This window comes from Enhydra lutris, unplaced genomic scaffold (genome assembly GCF_002288905.1).
Source record: "Enhydra lutris kenyoni isolate GAN:26980312 unplaced genomic scaffold, ASM228890v2 scaffoldscaffold87, whole genome shotgun sequence".
NCBI lineage: Eukaryota > Metazoa > Chordata > Mammalia > Carnivora > Mustelidae > Enhydra > Enhydra lutris.
The window spans coordinates 438,520-458,345 of NW_019154171.1; the positions used below are offsets into that span (position 1 = coordinate 438,520).

Consider the following 19,826-nt stretch of genomic DNA (forward strand, 5'->3'; position numbering starts at 1 on the left):
TTAATATCAATACTATGATTATCAGTAAGACCAGTGAATAATGTTGAAGATATTTTTCCCTTAGAGTATATTTGACTGAAGATGTATAATGAAAAGATCCCTGAAATACTTTTCTCCGTGATAAACACAGGTTAATTTGCTTGTTGCCAGTTGTAGATTTTTCCTTTTTATGATTTAATTTGAATTTTTGAAGATGAAAATTACTTATATGTTTTAGAAGTAAAAATATATAAAGTTTACTCAAAATCTTGCTTTCGTTAATCTCTGGTGCCCATGTTCCTCTGTCACAGGTGTCTCTCTGTAGGTAATCATTATTATTTGTTCCTGGTTTATCTTTCTAGGGCACATGTGCATGTCTTTTTTCTTGTATCTTATGCAAAGCTAGCATTGTTTATATACTATTATGCACTGTGCCTTTTTCACTTAATTATATTTTTGGGGATGATTTTTATTAAACATTGATGATTGAATAAATGAGAGGAAATGAGTTTTTTTTTTTAATATATCATTCTTTAAGAATTGCACTCTATGATTGTTCTGTAAGTTTATGTTATTTATCATTAACAGCTTGCATTCACAAGAGATGGGCTCTGTGGCTTGTGGAATGAAATGGTTAAAGATGGAGAAATTGTATATACGGGAACAGAATTAAACCAGAATGGAGAGCTTCCTCCTAGAAAAGGTAAGGACCTTTTACTAGTAGTTTTCATTTTGTAAAGACCTTTATAAGTTTTATTTTATAGAAATTTTGGAATATGCAATAGGAATAGGAGTGTCTAAGCATAATTCTAAAATTTTGTTTTCTCTTTGGAGATTGTTGTCTACATTGTAGTTAACATTATGAGCCACTTGGATTTCATTGCTCTTTGTGAATGAGGCTCTTCCTGTTGCAAAGCTACCTTGGTGTGGTGTCCTTCCCAGTTAATATTTTTTCTTTTAAGTTTTATAATATATCTTGTCTTGACTAATTATAAATAGTGATTATTTTAAGATTCAGTGGAAATAGTTATTCCTGAAATTTTTCCTGTATCACTCTCCTGTGGCAACGTAGAAAACACTTTTTGGAAGCCTTTGGACTGTGGACTGCACTTCGCCCCTTATTTTATTTAATCTTGTATTTTTCACAGGGAAATACCAGTGAATACTCTTGTGTAGGCATGTTGTTATGAAAAGTCAGCAAGACTTTTTTTTTTTTTTTTAAATTTCTTTTTGGCGTAACAGAATTCATTGTTTTTGCACCACACCCAGTGCTCCATGCAATTCGTGCCCTCCTTAATATCCACCGCTTGGCTCCCCTATCAGCAAGACTTTCAATGACAATTCATTTGCTCTTGATTTTGTCCGTGAGACAGAAACTGTTGAGCTTTTAAAAAGAAATGGATGCTTGTACCCACCCTGGACCTGCCTCACAAAAAACAGACTGGATTATAGTCTTAGACTTTTTCAAGTGACTGTTTCTTATTTAACACCTCATTTAGGGTTTTTTTTTTTTTTTTTTAAAGATTTTATTCATCCACTTGACAGACAGAGATCACAAGTAGGCAGAGAGGCAGAGAGAGAGAGAAGGAAGCAGGCTCCCCGCTGAGCAGAGAGCCGGATGCAGGGCTCGATCCCAGGACCCTGGGATCATGACCTGAGCCGAAGGCAGAGGCTTTAACCCACTGAGCCACCCAGGTGCCCCATTTAGGGTTTTTATATTTATTATTTTGAGGGAAGGTACAGGAGGGAATGTAGTATATAAAAAAAGGAAAGCTAAAGAGGCTACTTAAAGATACGCTAAGCTTATTTTTTATTTTTGTCTAGGTCTGGCCTTGTATGAAGAATTAAGCATGAACTTTTTTATTTATTATAAACCTTTTCAGTCTATGCAGATAGTAGAAATGATATTACTCAGTACTTTGCTTAGCTGTTATATGTTTTCTTGAAAGTATTTTCTCATTAGTTCCTTTAATCCTCAACTCTACCAAGAAACAGAAGCCACAGTTTGCACAAATAACGGGTGCAGAGCTGGAAATTGAAGCCCTGCCTCTTAAGAAAATGTCACTGCTATTTCTGTTATACTATAAATGTAATTTATTGACATTAGGATCAACATTTTATAGTTCCATGGAGCTTATGACTTCATATTGTATATAAATATGGTAATTGTTTGGAGGTTTTTGTATGTGTGTGGCATCTAGTCAGTACTCTATGTGTTTTAATTTTAAGAGCTCAAAGATAAGTTTTTGATTTTTTTTTCTTTTTGGAACAGGAATATTTCCATTATATTCTGTGTTGATTGGCAGCTTTCCTGCTGGTTTTATAGCTTTCTTTGGAGGTTGTAAAAAAGCATTAAATGTGTACTTTCTCCTGCAATAAGTCATGGGCAAAGTCATAAGGCAATAAGTCATAAGGCAAAAAAAGGCATCCATATACCAGGATGCGTAACGGAGGACAAAGACCCTGTGATGTCACCTATATGCAGGGTGGGAGCATCTTAGGCGTGGAGTGTTGGTTGAAGTTTGAGCAACAGTTACAGAGACCTGGTTTGTGCTTGACATATAGTGGTGTTTGGGGTCATAGAAGAGAAGTGGGCACTGTCCTCCAAGTGGAGGACTGTGGAAAGCAGAACAGGCAGTGGGTGCGTAGTGGTGACAGAAAAGAGAGCAGGGAGCAAGAAACGGCAGAAGTGGGTTGTGCCATACTGGAGTGAAATGTATTCTTTCACGTTCCCTGTTGCATCTAAATCCTGGGAAGTATGTCTGTTCATGCAGTGGACACATTCTCCAAGTTGCATATTTATACCCTGAAGTTTGAAAGCCACTGCACGGAAGGCCACAAGTATTAGGAGAATTAATCAAGACTCTCTCCTGCAGCGAGAACTCAAAGAATTAAATCTTGAATCCCTAGCCCAAGGCTTCTCAGCTTTTGTTGTTCATTAGAATCACCTGGAGGGATTGGTTAGATACCCATGGCTGGCGCCACCTCCAGAGTCTCTGATTCCTTCGAGTTGTGATGGGGCCTGGGAATTTGCATTTCTGGCACATTTCCAACTCCCCCTGATGAGGCCTGCTTTTCAAAGGCTGTGTCATGCTGTTTGTATAGGCACAGTCTATTGCGTTAAGAGTTAGAGACATACAGGAAAGGAAAAAAGTCTTCTCATGAGCGGCTTTGGAAATAAGACTATTAAAAAAACCCAACAATATTCTGAAGCAAATTAGATTTCCCTGATAATTTTATTCCGTCCTCCATAATTAATTCTTTTTTATTTATTTATTTTATTCTTATTTATTTTTTTTATTTTTAAAGATTTTATTTATTTATTTGACAGACAGAGATCACAAGTAGGCAGAAAGGCAGGCAGAGAGAGAGGAGGAAGCAGACTCCCTGCAGAGCAGAGAGGCTGATGCGGGGCTTGATCCCAGGATCCTGAGCTGACCTGAGCTGAAGGCAGAGGCTTTAACCCACTGAGCCACCCAGGCGCCCCTTATTCTTTTTTTTTAAATTTTATTTTTTTCAGTGTTCCAAGATTCATTATTTATGCACCCCCCCCTTTTTTTTTTTAAAGAATTTTGTTTTATTTATTTGACAGAGACAAAGCGAGAGAGGGAACACAAGCATGGGGAATGGAAGAGGGAGAAACAGGTTTCCCGCCGAGCAGGGAGCCTCATGGTGGGGCTCCATCCCAGGACCCTGGGTTCATGACCTGAGCTGAAGGCAGATACTTAACGAATGAGCCACCCAGGCGCCTCTCCATAATTAATTCTTGTTGCTTTGGATCTTGAGTCCTTGATGGAAGGCTTAAACCACCTCTGGGAGTTGGCCTGGTATCTACTGGAAGGGGTGATGTCAGCTTCTGTGGGAGTCTGTTCCCTACAGGATTGGTAATTCCACTGAGGCTCTGTGTTTGTTCTTGTTTGTTGAAGACCCATTTTTGGCCTTTAACTTTGGAAGGGAACAGGTAATACATAAAGCTCTGGTTAATTAATTATACGTAGCACCAGTATCAGAATGGATAGAACTAAAATTCTTGGCAGGGTGGGCTTCATGGCTGTATGTGAGGATTTGGTTATTGTCCACCCCGGGGGTTAGAACATAGCAAGGGCAGTGAGGCATGGTTGCATCTCTAGGGCCTCTCACTGTACTGGGAACTGTAGAGTGTTTGTTTACATAACATTATACTTGTATGAAATTAATCTAGGTACCTTAATTTTCTTTTTTTGATTTACTAGCTCTTCCCATATTATGGGCCTGGAACATAGGGAAACTTTAATGATAGTGGTGAGCTAATAGAGAAATAAGGAACATCCCAGCTCTACCTAATTTTATGTTCAGCCTTCCTCCTGCTTGTGAGCATTTCATCATGAATTCAGTGATGTGGGAACCCATGTTTGTTATTTTGGTGATCTGGAAAGTGCCAAAGACCATTTGGATATAAAAACACCTTGATGATTTTTTAGTTCAGAATTTAGAGTCTGATCCTGGGAAGATGGTATCAAACAGCTTCCAGGATAGGCTGACCTGGGCTTGAGAGAAAATGCCTGTACTCTGATTTTTCCACGCTGACATGGGAGAGAGGAAGAGAGAAAGCCCAGTTTGTTAGTCAGTAAAAGGCTCACAATTTTGTTTATTGATCAGCTTTGTGAATTCTGACACATTTTTGCTGGTTTTGTAAACCAAGGCAGATAAATTTCACTTTCCCTGGAATCTTGTACATTTTACTGTATCTGCTCACTTGGCCCTTACCATCTTCTTTCATATTCTGGTATAACTAGACATTTTTCTTTAAGACAAAAATGCTATCTTTTTTCCTTGATAGAAACATTCATCATTTGCATATATATTTATATTTTTCTACCGCATTCTTTCTGGTTTAATCTCAATCATCCATATTACTTTTATCCAAATTAAGTAACTTCTAATTTAGATAATGTTTTTTTCTGATATCAGATACATGTTTTTCCACACCAGTCCTATAATTCTACACCAACTGGGTGTCAAGCAATTCAGTTCAATTTTAGAGTTAGCACAGGCCCTATGAATTTAAGTCTCAGTCCTACAAGACTGCGTTCACTTTCGGTGCCAGCCACAAATGGGATTCCCAGACTTCTCACACTTTTACCTGGCTGACTACAAATTCAGGGGTTCCATGCCTCTTCAAAGGATCCATAATTCTCTAGAACTACTCAGAGAATGGAGGAAAACACTTTACTTATGTTTATTGGGTTATTATAAAGGATACAACTCAGGAATAGGCAAATGGAAAAGATGCATAGAGCAAGGAATAGGGGAAGCGAATAGTTTTTTATGATCCACTTATATGTAGAATCTAGAAAAGGTAAACTCACTTGTATACTATCGATGGGAATGTAAACTGGGGAAGGGGCTTGGAGCTTCTCTGCCCTCTCTTGGTCCCTTTACTCCCTCAGCACATCCGAGTGTCCCCAACCTGGAAACTCCCCAATCTGATAGTTCAAGAGTTTCTATAATTTAATCCCCAGCCTCCCTCCCCTCTTGGAGGTCAGGAGGTAAGGCTGACAGCTCTTACTCTCTAATCACTTCTCCTTTTGGTGACCAGCCCACACTGAGGCTGTCTAGTGGCTCTACCCCGAGTCAGTTCATTAGTATAAACTCTGGTGTGGTGGAAAGGGGTTTGTTAAGAATAACCAAAAACATGCCTATCCTCAGTAAATTCCAAGGGTTTTAGGAGCTCTGAGACCAAATATATATTTTTATTATACCACAGATTTAAAAAAGCAGGAAGTAGGTGTTAGAGCATTTTAGCAGAGCTCTGAAGTCCACATTATAAGACCCCCCCCATCTTGCATGTTTAATGAGCAAAAAGAACATGCTTATTAAGAGTTGCAAAGTGGGGGGTGCTTCGGGTGACTCAGTCAAGTAGCTGACTCTTGATTTCAGCGTAGGTCATGATCTCAGGGTCCTGGGATTAAACCCTGTATGAGGCTCAGCACTAGGCCGGGAGTCTGCTTGAGGATTCTGTCTCCCTCTGCCTCTGTTCCTGGGCATGTGCTCTCTCTGTCTCTCTAACTCTTTCACATATCTCAATAAATCTTAAAAAAAAAGAAAAAGAGTTGCAAAGTTGTTTTTGCATCCTGCTATTGTAGTAACAATCTGAGAGAAAAATATATGTGCTTATATTTATTAACCTGGTGGCTGATAAGCTAGAATTCTCTCTTAGCATTAGTTCAGGGGTTCACAGATTAGCTATTGATTTAACCAATTTAATATTAGGACAAGTGTCTTCGAGTTAATGAAAGACTTGAATATTGTTTTTAAGCTAATACACTACAGAACAGCATAATTTTTGCTGTTACAAAAAAGTTTCTCAGGGGGTGCCTGGGTGGCTCAGTTGTTAAGCATCTGCCTTTGGCTCAGGTCATGATCCTGGGGTCCTGGGATCGAACCCTGCATTGGGATCCCTGCTCAGTGGGAAGCCAGCTTCTCCCTCTCCCACTCCCCTTGCTTGTATTCCTTCTCTTGCTGTTTCTCTCTCTGTCAAATAAATAAATAAAATCTTAAAAAAAATAAAGAATAAAAAATAAAATGTACATTTAGGGCACCTGGGTGACTCACTCGTTAAGCGTCTGCCTTCAGCTCACGTCATGATCCCAGGGTCCCAGGATTGAGCCCCACATCAAGCTCCCTGCTCAGCCGGAACCCTGCTTCTCCCTCTCCCACTCCCCTTGCTTGTATTCCTTCTCTTGCTGTTTCTCTCTCTGTCAAATAAATAAGTAAAATCTTTAAAAAAAAAAGTTTGTCAGAATTTTATATGAATTCAATTAGAGTGAGCCTATAATCTTATATATTCACCCTCTTACACATATGGAAGTCATGTCAGGTTACTTGATGAGTAAAACTCATGTAGGAGGTTTAGAAAAGTCCCTTGAGTAAACAAACCCAAGGTTTAGAAAACTTACATGCTCTGTTGTATGCCGTTGTGGTAGCACATCAGGAAATGGAATTAGAGCTGTTTTTAATCAGTATTATCTAGTCAGTCTAATTTCTGCAGAGAAATCAGGATTATGTGAATCCTGGGAATTAATGTGAATTCTGGGAAATCTGGATTATGTGAATCTGAATTCTATGTATAAAGGTGCTTCTGATTTAGCAGTTTCTAAGAGATTTTTTTCCCTAAGAGATTTTTTCTTCTCCTTAGCTATGTTGAAATATAATGATATATTAAAATTTTGTAAGTTTAAGCTGTACAGTGTGATGATTTGAATGCCCACATACATTGTGAAATGATTACCCTAGTAAGGTTGCTTAACACCTCGATCACATAATTATTATTTTGTGTGTGTGTGGTGAGGACATTTAAGCATTATGCTCTTGGCAGATTTCAAGTAAACAAAACTCTATTGTTAACCATTGTCACTATAAGATACATTAGATCTCTGGAACTGATTCCTATTGTAATTGCAAGTTTATATCCTTTGACTAATATCTCCCCATTTCCCCCCTCCTGCAGCTCCTGGCTACCACCAATCTATTCCTTGTGAGTTTATCTCTTCTAGATTCTACATATAAGTGGATCATACAGTGCTTGTCTTCCTCTGACTTATTTCACTTAGCATGATGTTCTAATCATCCATTGTTGTAAATGGCAGGATTTCCTTTTTTATGGCTGAGATAATATTCCATTCCACACCACATCTATCTTTATCCATTCATCTGTTGACACACTCTTAGGTTGTTTCCATTTCTTGGCTATTGGGAATGATGCTGCAATGAAATAAGGGGGTACAGATACCTGTTTGAATTTGTTCATTTCCTTCAGATATACACCCAGGAGTGGTATTGCCAGATCATATGGTAGTTCTGTTTTTAGTTTTTTTGAGGAACTTCCATGCTGTTTTCCACAGTGGCTGTACCAGTTTACCTTCCCACTGATAGTGCACAATGTTTTCATTTCTGAGAGATCCACCCCCCTCCTCCTTAAAAGGCTGGCTACTGTTTAAGTATTAGAAGTTTCTTTGTTTTCTGGGCATTCTTGATTTCCATTTTATTAGATTGTGTAAGCCTTTATTATTCCTTTTAAAAGAATCAGAATAGGAGTACCAGTAGATTTAATAGACTTCATGGTTAATAATTCCTTGCAGAGGTAAGAAAATATATACATACATAGTGAAGGGTACTTGCAGTGGTATTTGATATCAAGGGTCTGTTTGACTATATAGGGTTTTCCATTGAATGAGTCTGAAATATTTTTGTCTGATGTTTCACCATAGTCTCATCCACCCAAAACAAATCTGGTCAGCATATTAGTATCTGACCTTGCAGTGGCTATGAGGTGGGGAGGTACACAGACCTTTGGGCCTGCTGTGGGGTGGTGCTGCTCTTACCAGTCCAGGGCTCTAGGTGAGATATATGCTCTGTGCACTATCCGGGTGGTAAGAAGTACATTTCAACAAGTTTAAGATGCCTCAACAGTAAGATGGGCTGTTATTTATCACCAGGAGAGAATTCACTGCCTGTGAATCTGACTCATCCCATTTGGCATGCTGACTTTTGGGAAAGGTGCATCTCGGGATTGGTGAAAGACAGACCTACTTCATGGGGTTGAAGTTGATTATTGAATTGATTTATGGTGTGCATAGAACAGTACCTGGCTCCCAGTCTGTGCTGCTTAATAGTTTGTGATTCTCATAGTGGTGTATAAGTGCAGGCAGAAGTGTCAGTGTCCTGTCTGTTCATTAGTTCTTTTGTCTCTGTGAATCCCCTGTGCTGAGTACCTAGGGTGAATGATGTCCATGTTCCGTTAAATAAGTCAGCTGGTGAAGGGACATGTCTGCTTGAGAGACTGAAACTCCTGTTTTTGATTAGAGGAGGTGCAGGAAGAATGAATTCAAATCTTTTATATTACATATTTATTTCTACGTTTAGTGTTAGACCTTTTAAACATTTTTATCTTATTAAAAGTATTTACACTGATGCCCACATTAGGAGAAATGTACAAAAATGTATCATAGAGTCTCGCAATCTCTGTCCTTGACTTTAGTTTATCTTTCTTTGAAATCAGAAGATTTACTCCTCCTGAGCCCATCTGCATTGAGTCAAGGAGAGATGAGTGTGTGGGTGAGAAGCACAACCCATATTGTAGTGGTGCTGTGGACTGTGGGTGGACTGCCTAGGACCATGGATCATCCTGAGCTGTGCTGCAGAATTGTAGCTTCTTCTTTGCTCCCTGTGTTAGCCATTCAGATCCTTTTCCACACCACAGTCTGTGGAACTTCTTTAAAAAGTACTCTCCTTCTGGGAGATGCGGTGAATTGTGCAGCGTGTGGGTCATTCATTCATTTGGTCATTGAGTCACAGTCTCATCCAGCTTGTCGGGGTCCTCTTCTGTCAGTGAGGGTGGTTGTAGGTGCTAGGATCTGGTGGTGAATGAGCCAGGTAGGCCCCCTGCTTTCCGGGAGCTTACATTGAAAGTGCGACAACCAATAAAAAAGTGTCAGCAGGAAGAAAAGAGATAAGAAGAAAACAGAACATGGAGATTCCAGAAGCTCCCAGGGAAGGTCTCTGAGATCACATGCCAAGGCCCTGTGCCTTGTTCACATCCCCTCACCCTGCTGTGTCTTGACGTTGATGTCCCTCACCCTGCCCGTAACAACTTTATAATGGCCATGACCTGTGAGGATAGGCTCTGTTTTTTCACCGTAGTACCCCCCAGCACTGAGCAGAGTACCATCCAAGAGGGATCCAATAAGTATTTTCTGTCGTGAGTTAGTGTGTGCTCTCAGCTTCAGGCCGACTAGGGGCATACAAATTATCTGAGGAGGATGGGACATTGAGGGTAAGTGCCCTTTTATGTCATTCAGGTGGGTACTTTAAGCTTTTCTTCCTCTGTTATCCATTCTACTGAATATTCTTCCTTAATTTTATTACTCTGTCTTTTAAATTCCATTATTGATTTGATGGATCACTTTTTCTCTTTCACTTGACAATTAAAATTTCCTGTCAATTGAACACATGCATCTTTGTATTTAATCTGCTGCTAAAACCTTCAAATTGTAAGGGTGCCATGTTACATCTGTTATGTTACTAATAATGAGATAGATAGTAGATATTACATTGTATCTTTATAATGCAGTAGAATCTCAAGGGAAATTTGAATGGCCACTTCTATGTTTGTATTCTGTTAGAAAGTTTTCATAGCGAAAATCTCTTAAAATTGTACTTCCTTATAAATAGAAAAAAATTTCAATGTCATACAAAAACATACAATATATCTCTTTTTAACTAGTATTTGCAGTCAAATGCTCTACCACTGAGCTATACCCCCTCCTTTTTAACTAGTATTTGATTAATTGGGACTCTGTGATAATTATGTATCAAGTTTGCTGGGCCATGGTGCCCAGATATTTGATCAAATATTATTCTGGATATTTCCAGGTGAAGGTGTGTTTTAGATGAGATTCATATATAAATCCATGGACTTTGAGTAAAGCAGATTATTCTTCATAATGTTGGTGTGCCTTATCCAGTCAGTTGAAGAGCCTGAATAGCAAAAAGACTGACCTCCTCCCACAAGAAGGAATTCTGCCTCCAGATTGCCTTTGGATTCAAACTGTAACATAACTGTTTCCTGGGTCTTGAGCCTGCCATGGACTTGTACTTCTATAATTGTATGAGCCAATTCCTTAAAATAAATGCCTTCTCTCTCCATCTCTCCCTTTCTGTCTCTCTCCCTACACATTCTGTTGGTTCTCTTTCTGTGGAGAACACTAATATGCTTAGTTACCCAAAGTTTTCTCCTACAGTCTATTTTTGAGAAGCAAATGATAGTGAACAAGCTTTCTTAATGGTAGAGATTAAGGTAAAAACAAAACATAAGTGAACCTTCTCCAATATTGAAATGCTGGTCTTCGTGATTGTGGCCCCGGGCTGTCGCAGCTATGCCTTTCCTGCCAGCCCTGGGGGAGCCTCATAGCCTCTTCCACCTCTAGGCTGCTGCTGCCCTTGGGCCCCAAGCCTTGGCCAAGCCTTTGCACCTTGAAACTCCTTTTGTAGGTCCTAGACACAGTGATTTGAATGGAAATCACTTTGCATGGTTTGTAAAAAAACCTCCTCACTTAATTGGACAGGAATGTCTTAAAAGTCCTGAGGTCATCTAGTCCTAGTTCCATTTTCAGGGACCAGGTGGCAGAGCAGTCTCCCATCAGTGGCCCCTCAGGGTTTATTGTCCTGGGTTCATAGGAAGGTCAGCTTCCCCACTTTCCCCTTCTGAGCTTTCCATGATCTGTGATTTGTTTGGGCAGTTTGTGTTCTATTAATTCTTTCTCTATAAACTTTGAACCCTGCATCCATAAAAAAGAGAGCAAATACTGAAATGTTGTCTCTGAACTGGTCATCCTAATTCTTCTTCTAATTATTTTTCATTATTATTCTCTGTTGTTTTTTTTAACCTCCAGTGGTGTTATCCTGCCTTTGCTGTTGTGGATGTTCTCATTTATGCTCCTGAGAGTAAAATGTTACGTGTGCTTAGTGTTGCTTCTTGTCTGCTTCCTGGTGACTGTCAAACAAAGCTTTTCATCCTGGACAAGAGATTACATGACTTTAACTTTAAAATGAGAATTTTGGGGGCACCTGAATGGCTCAGTTGGTTAGGTGTCTGCCCTCGGCTCGGGTCGTGATCCCAAGGTCCTGGGATTAAGTCCCACATTGGGCTCCTTGCTCAATGCGGAGCCGGCTTCTTCCTTTGCTGCTCCCCATGATTGTGCTCTCTCTCTTTCTCTCTGTCTCTCTCTGTCAAATAAATGAGTGAAATCTTAAAAATAAAATGAGAATTTTGTATTCTTATTTGTAACATTTGTAGAATGGTGCAGATCAGGGGTTGGCAAAGTTTCTGTAAAGGGTCAGGTTAGCAAATATTTTAAGGCCTTGTGGGCCATAATGATGTGGTAACTATGGGACCCTGCAGTTGTTGTGCCAAAGCAGCCATATATAAAACTAATAAGCAAATGGATGTGGCAGCATGCCAATAAAACTTTATTAACAGACACTAAAATGTGAAGTTGATATAATGTTCATAGTATAAACTATTATAGTTCTTTTGATTATTTTTCAGTCATTTAAAATCATAAAATCTTCGCTTTTGGGTCAGACATAAACCAGCCTTGAATTAGAGTTGGCCCCTGGCTCTGTCAGTGGACCGGCCCCCTCTCCCCCCAGAAAATAGATCCTTATAGTTAGAGCCAGCTCTGTGTTCTATCCCAGCTCTTTTTCCCTGGCTAGGACCTACTCTGTGAAGCACAGTTTTTATATCTGTGAACCAGAGACAGGAAAGCCTATCTCCTTGAAGGGTCATTTGTAAAGATTAAAAAGTATAATGTTGTTTTGCTAGGTACTCTTATGTAGTCGTATGTAGTTCACAACTTATTTTCATTTTCCATTAGCTGCCCCACCCCTCGTGTGCTACTTTCTGGGATATGATTTTTGAGAATTAAATATATCCTATTTTTTATTTAATTCTTTATTTATTAGAGAAAGGGTGTGCTCACGAGTAGGGGGGCGGGGCAGAAGCAGAGGGAGAAACAGACTCCCCCCTGAGCAGGGAGTCTGATGCAGGATACGATCCCAGGACCCTGGGATTGTGACCTGAGCTAAAGGCAGGCAATTAACTGACTGAGGCACCCAGATGCCCGTATATCTCATTGAAGATTCTACTTTGTTGTCACACTTTCCATGTTATTAGTTTAAAATAAGGGACTAAATAAATCAGACTTATTTAGATTTGTGTTTAGTTTCTGTGGTCAAGATAGCTGATTATTGGGGTGCTTGGGTGGCTTAGTGGGTTAAGCCTCTGCCTTCGGCTCAGGTCATGATCTCTGGGTTCTGGGATCGAGCCCCATATCTGGCTCTCCGCTCAGTGGGGAGCCTGCTTCCCCCTCTCTCTCTGTCTGCCTCTCTGCCTACTTGTGATCTCTGTCTGTCAAATAAATAAATACAATCTTTAAAAAATAAAAAGATAGCTGATTATCTATTGCAGGTGCAGACTAGTTCTCCCCTCACCCTTTATACATTTCCTCATGTCTTACTGGCCCAAGGCTATGTCCTGCTCCAGCTTTCAGGACCAGCTCTTTGACTGAAAATACCTCTTCCAGACTCTCTTCCAGCTATCCTCCCTGCTCCTTGATACTTGACTCAGGACCCTTGCCAAATCCAGATTTGTACTGATTATGTGCTATGTCTTTTCTAGAGGTTCTTTTGGGCTATAGAAGTTGTCTTATTTTTGTATCAAAGTGTTTACCATGGTGCTTTGATGTGCTGGGTGGTAAATACATGTTTAAACTTAATTGAAATTTTACTGTAATTTTAGGGAATTTAAACAGTTCCTATTTTTAAAATTAATATGGTATAGTTTATTCCTTTTAGGTGTTTAGTTCAGTGAATTTTAACAGATATATAGATTCATATAACCATCACTGTGATCATGATTCAGAACAGTTTCATCATCCTTAGAAAACTCTTTCCTGTTGCTCCTTGAGTCACACAGTCCCCCAACTCCTGATTTCTGGCAACCACTCATCTGTTGTTCATCATTGTGGTTTTGCCATTTTGAGTACTGTCATATAAATGGAATGATACATATATGACATTTATTTTTTTTATTTTTAATTTTTTCAAGTTTTATTTTTTGAAATGTAAATTTAACTAATTAACATATAGTTTATTTTTAGTTTCAGAGGTAGAGTTTAGTGATTGATCAGTCTTATATCATACCCAATGCTTAGTACATCCCGGGCCCTCCTTATTGTCCCTCACCCAGTTACCCTATCCCTCTTCCTTCTCTCCTTCCCTTAGTTTGTTTCCTATAGTGAAGAATCTCTTATGGTTCCCCCCTTCTCTGATTTTGTCTTGTTTTATTTTTCCCTCCCTTTCCCTCTGATGCTGTTTTGTTTCTTAAATTTCACATATGAGTGAAATCATATGATAATTGTCTTTCTCTGATTGGCTTATTTGCTTAGCAGAGTACCCTCTAGTTCTGTTCATTTCATTGCAAATGGCAAGATTTATTTATTTTTTGATGGCTGAGTAATATTCCATTTCATTCACACACACACACACACACACACACACACACACACACACGCCGGTTCTTTTTTATCTGTTCATCTATTGGTGGACATCTTGGCTCTTCCCATAGTTTGGCTATTGTGGACATTGCTGCTGTGAACATTGGGGTGCAGGTTCCCCTTTGGATCACTGCATTTGTATCTTTGGGTAAATACCTAGTAGTGTAATTGCTGGGTTCTAGGGTAGCTCTGTTTTTAACTTTTTGAGAAACCTCCATACTGTTTTTCAGAGTGGCTGTACCAGCTTGCATGCCTACCAACTGTGTAAGAGTTCTCTGGATCCTCAGCAACAACTATCATTTCCTGACTTAATTTTAGCCATTCTGATTGGTGTGAGGTGGTATTTTGTAGTTTTCATTTGGATTTCCCTGATGTTGAGGACTTTTTCATGTGTCTGTTGGCCATTTGTATGTCTTCTTTGGAGAAATGTCTGTTCATGTCTTCTGCCCATTTCTTGATTTGGATTATTTGTTTTTTGGGTGTTGAGTGTTGAGTGTAAGTTCTTTATAGATCTTGGATACTAGCCCTTTATCAATAAGACATTTGCAAATATCTTCTCCCATTCTGTTGATGTCTTATGGTTTTGTCGACTATTTCCTTTGAAGTGCTGAAGCTTTTTATCTTGATGAAGTCCCAATAGTTTACTTTTGCCTTTGCTTCCCTTGCCTTTGGAGACATGTCTAGCAAGAAGTTGCTGTGGCTGAGGTCACCGAGGTGGTTGCCTGTGTTCTCCTCTAGGATTTTGATGAATTTCTGTCTCAAATTTTCAGTCTTTCATCCATTTTGAGTCTGTTTTTCTGTATGGTGAAAGGAAATGGTCCAGTTTCATTCTTCTGCATGTGGCTGTCCAGTTTTCCCAACACCATTTGTTGGTGAGACTGTCTTTTTTCCATTGGATATTATTTCTTGCTTTGTTGAAGATTAGTTGGCCGTAGAGTTGAGGGTCCATTTCTGGGTTCTCTATTCTGTCCCACTGATATATGTGTCTTTTTTTGTGCCAGTACCGTACTATCTTGATGAGGACTTGAAGTCTGGAATTGTGATGCCACACAGATGTGATGCCAAAGAAGAGCTTTGGTTTTCTTTTTCAACTTTCTTTTGGCTATTCAGGGTCTTTTCTGGTAACACACAGATTTTTAGGATTATTTTTTCCAGCTCTGTGAAAAGTGTTGATGGTGTTTTGATAGGAATTGCATTGAATGTGTAGATTGCTCTAGGTAGCATAGATATTTTAACCATATTTAACCATATTTGTTCTTCCAATCCATGAGCATGGAATGTTTTTCTATTTCTTCGTGTCTTCCTCACTTTCTTTCATAGGTGTTCTATAATTTTCAGAGTACAGATCTTTTACCTCTTTGGTTAGGCTTATTCCTAGGTATCTAGTGGTTTTTGGTGTAATTGTGAATGGGATCAATTCCTTAATTTCTCTTTCTTCAGTTAACATTGTTAGTGTATAGAAATGCAATTGATTTCTGTGCATTGATTTTATATCCTGCTGCTTTGTTGGATTCCTGTATGGGATCTAACAATTTTGGGATGGAGTCTTTAGTGTTTTTCACATAGAGTATCATGTAACCTATGAAGAGTGAGAGTTTGACTTCTGATTGGATATCTTTTATTATTATTATTATGATTATTATTATGTTTTATTTTGTGGTTGAGGTGGCTAGGACTTCTAGGACTATGTTGATCAACAGTGGTGAGAGTGGATATCCCTGTCATGTTCCTGATCTTAGAGGAAAAAGCTCTTAGTTTTTATACCCCCCTCACTTTCAATCTGGAGGTGTCTTTGGGTCCAAGTGAATCTCTTATAGACCACATGTTGATGGGTCTTGCTTTTTTATTCAGTCTGATACCTTTGTCTTTTGAATGAGCATTTAACACATTTACACTCAGTGTAACCATTGAAGAATATAAATTTAGTGCCATTGTATTACATATAAAATTACTTTCTGTATATTGTCTCTGTTCCTTTCTGGTCCATTTCACTTTTGAGCCCTCTCTTCAAATAACAGAGCTCCTTTAATATTTCTTGCAGGGCTGGTTTGGTATTCACAAATTCCTTTAGTTTCTCTTTGTCCTGGAAGCTCTTTATCTCTCCTTCTATTCTGAATGACAGGCTGGCTGGATAAAGTATTTTGGCTGTGTATTTTTCCCATTTACACATTGAATAATTATATCATGGCAGTCCTTTCTGGCCCCTCTGTGGATAGTTATATTACCAGTCTTATGTTTCTACCCTTGTAGGTTAAGAGCGTCTTTTCTCAGGCTGCTTTCATGATTTTTTCTTTGTCTCTGAAATTTGCAAGCTTTTGTATGTTCCTATTATATGTCCAGTTGTTGACCTATTTGTATTGATTCTGAGGGTGGTTCTCTGTGCCTCCTGGACTTGAATGCCTGTTTCCTTCCCCAGATTAGGGAAGTTCTCAGCTATTTTTGCTCAAATATACCTTCTATTCATCTCTCTCTCTCTCTTTCCTCTTCTGGGACCCAAATTATTCTAATATGGTTTCGCTTTATGGTTCACTTATCTTTTGAATTATCCCCTTGTGATCCATTGGTTGTTTATCTCTCCTTTCCTCAGCTTTTTATTTTCCATCTTTTGTCTTCTGTATAACTTATTCTCTCTTCTGCCTCATTTATCCTAGCACCTAGAGCCTCCATTTTTTATTGCATTTCATTAAAAGCCTTTTTTATTTCAACCTGATTAGATTTTAGTTCTTTTATTTTTCCAGGAAGAATTCTCTAATCTTATGGCTTTTTTTCAAGACCAGCTAGTATCTTTATAATTGTTATTCTGAACCCTGGTTCTGTCGTCTTACTTCTGTCCACTCTGATTAGGTCCCTGGCAGTCAGTATGGCCTCTTTTCTTTTTTTGAGGTGATTTTTTGTCTTGTCATTCTGTCCAGATAAGAATAGAGGAATGAGAGATCAAAACACTGAAATAGAAATGACTCCAGAGAATTATACACTAAACAAATCATGAGAGACCAGAAATCAGTAACAACAACAAAAAAGGGAATATAATCAGACAGCTGAACAAAATACAACAATACACTAGATCTTACGTGTATTTTGGTCTGCTGTTGGAAAACCTGATCCCAAAATTATAAAGAAAGAAAAACTTATATGTATACCATATATATATATAAATATATATATATATAATATACAAAAGAAAGAATGTCTGTGTGTATATATATGTATACACATATATTTATGTATATATTATTTAAACGTGTATGTATATATTATTATATATGTGCATATTATGTGTATAAAATGCATATATCATGTAAATATATGTATATATTTATATAAAAACTTATATAAGCATACAATTTTATATAAATTTATATAAACTTATATAAATTTATGTAATATATATTTATAAGTAAACATATAAAAATATATGTATATACAGAAATTTAAATACAGTGAAAGGATAGAATGTAACTGTAAAATGAAAATTAAAAAAGACATAAAAGAAAGAATATAGTCAGGTGAACAGAACAGAGCAATTATGTTTTGGTCTGTCAGAAGAAACTACATCCCTAAATTGTAAAGGAAAACACACACATATATACAGAAATAAAATTAAATACAATGAAAGGATAGAATGTAACTGTAAAAATGAAAATTAATAAAGTTAAGAGAGTTGATAAGAAATCCATTGAAAAGGTAAAAGAAAAAAGTTAAAATTGAAAGAACAAAGAATCATGAGGAAAAAAACTATAAATTCTATATACTGTTTTCCCTTAGCACTGGAGTTTTGTAGTTTTCAGTTCTGTGTGTAATCAGTAAACTTGGTCTTAGCCAGATTTTCTTGCTGATATTCTGGGGGAAGGACCTGTTGCTTTGATTCTCAGTTGTCTTTGCTGGGGCATAATTGCTCCCCTCTTGCCAGGGGGTTGGGCTCTGTATAAGCACCTCCAGATTGCTCTGTGTAACTTTTGTTCCCTGAAGGCTTTTCCCACCACTTTAAAGGATGAAAATAAAAATGGCAGCACCCCATCTCCAGGAGTTGAAAGATCTCGGCCCCCACTCTTCAATGCACCCTCAAGGAAAAGCAGTCAATCACTTTTGTCTCCATGATTTTCCCTCCACACTCTGGGTTCACCCAGTCTGTGACAGTGTTTTTTTAATCACAGGTACGTGCCTCTGGTTTGAATCTCCAAACTTAGCAGACTCCTTTGGCACGCACCTCACCACTCCTATCCGGGGAAGGAAGAGGGTCTCCCCTTGGTTCTGCCACTTGCTGGGCTCCTGCTCAGAGAGCATTTGCCCAGCCGTGCTGCAGTTCAGGGTTTATGCCCACTCCTGGGCTCCTTGACTGCAGCTGGCTTCCCTACTCTGATGCTTCGGAACTCTGCCACACTCGTCCCTCATTCTTTCTATGACCCCAGGGATCCTGAGACCACATTCTCCCACCTAGAGTTCTGTCAGCTTTGCCACCTGAGCACTTTTCAGGCAGGGACATCTCTCACCCAATACGACTTTTGTTAAGTTCTGGTTTTGTGCTCCACTCCTCTATCACTTTCTGGTAGTGGGCTTGCAGAGGGGTCCTCCCCGTATGGTTTAATCTTGTGATTTATTGCATCAGATTGACTTCTCTGCATCTCCTACCTTGTAAAATGTGATCACTTTTCTATTTGTAGAATTAAAACAATTCTTTTCTTAGACGTCCAGTTCAGTTCCCAGGTGTTTAGAATGATAGCTATCTAGCTGAATTCCAGGAATCAGGTGAAGCTAGGGTCCCCTACTCCTCTATCATCTTCCTCCAGATCCCCATTATGTAACATTTTAAAGTTGGCTTCCTTTACTCACTAGTTGTATCTTTACAATTCATCCATATTGTTGTATCAACAGTTCTTTTTATTACTGAGTAATATTCCATAATTTGAATATGTGACAGTGTATTTATCCATTTATCTGCTAAAGGACATTTTGGTTGTTACCATTTCTTTGGTAATTATAATAATGGTGCTATTAACATTTCTGTACACATTTTTCATGGATATAGTCTCCATTTCTCTAGGATAAATACCTAGTAGTGTGATTGTTGGTCTATATGGTAAGGGCAGTTTTCATTTTATACAAAACTGCCAAATTGTTTTTCAAAGTGGCTTTATCATTTTGCCTTCCCTCTAGCATTGTGTGTTAGTGCCTGTTGCTCTGTATCCTTGTCAGCGCTTGGTAGTATCGGCACTTTTAATTTTAGCTGTTCTTATAATTATGTAGTATGAGCTCATCACCTTAATAGCAAATGACATTGAATACCCTTTCATGTGGTTATTTTTTGTCCTTATATCCTTTTTGGTGAAGTTTCTGTTTACATCTTTTTATTAATTGGTGAATTAGGTTGTTTGTTTTCTTTTTGTTTGGTTTTGATAATATTTTATGGTTTGTATTTTCATTCTAGTTTCTTTCTAAGATACATCATTTATAAATATTTTCTCTCAAGTCTAGTACCTAATTTTTCATTTTCTTAATATGTATTTTGTAATTTTTTCTTTTATGGATTGTGTTTTTGTTCTCATGTATAAGAATTTTTTTTTTTAAAGATTTTATTTATTTATTTGACAGAGATCACAAGTAGGCAGAGGCAGACAGAGAGAGAGAGGGGGAAGGAGGCTTTCCGCGGAGCAGAGAGCCCGATGTGGGGCTCGATCCCAGGACTCTGGGATCATGACCTGAGCCGAAGGTAGAGGCTTTAACCCACTGAGCCACCCAGGCGCCCCTAAGAAT

At 38.5% G+C, this 19,826-nt stretch overlaps 1 protein-coding gene across 1 annotated transcript in view; it reads left to right on the forward strand.

Annotated features, from left to right (window-relative positions):
- Window positions 1-19,826, forward strand: part of LOC111161922 (E3 ubiquitin-protein ligase HERC2) — a 232,403-nt gene that overhangs the window by 12,921 nt on the left and 199,656 nt on the right. The window contains exon 3 of the mRNA XM_022525994.1: window positions 568-682. Within this exon, the coding sequence (XP_022381702.1) occupies window positions 568-682 (115 nt within the window). The remainder of the gene's footprint in view (window positions 1-567; window positions 683-19,826) is intronic.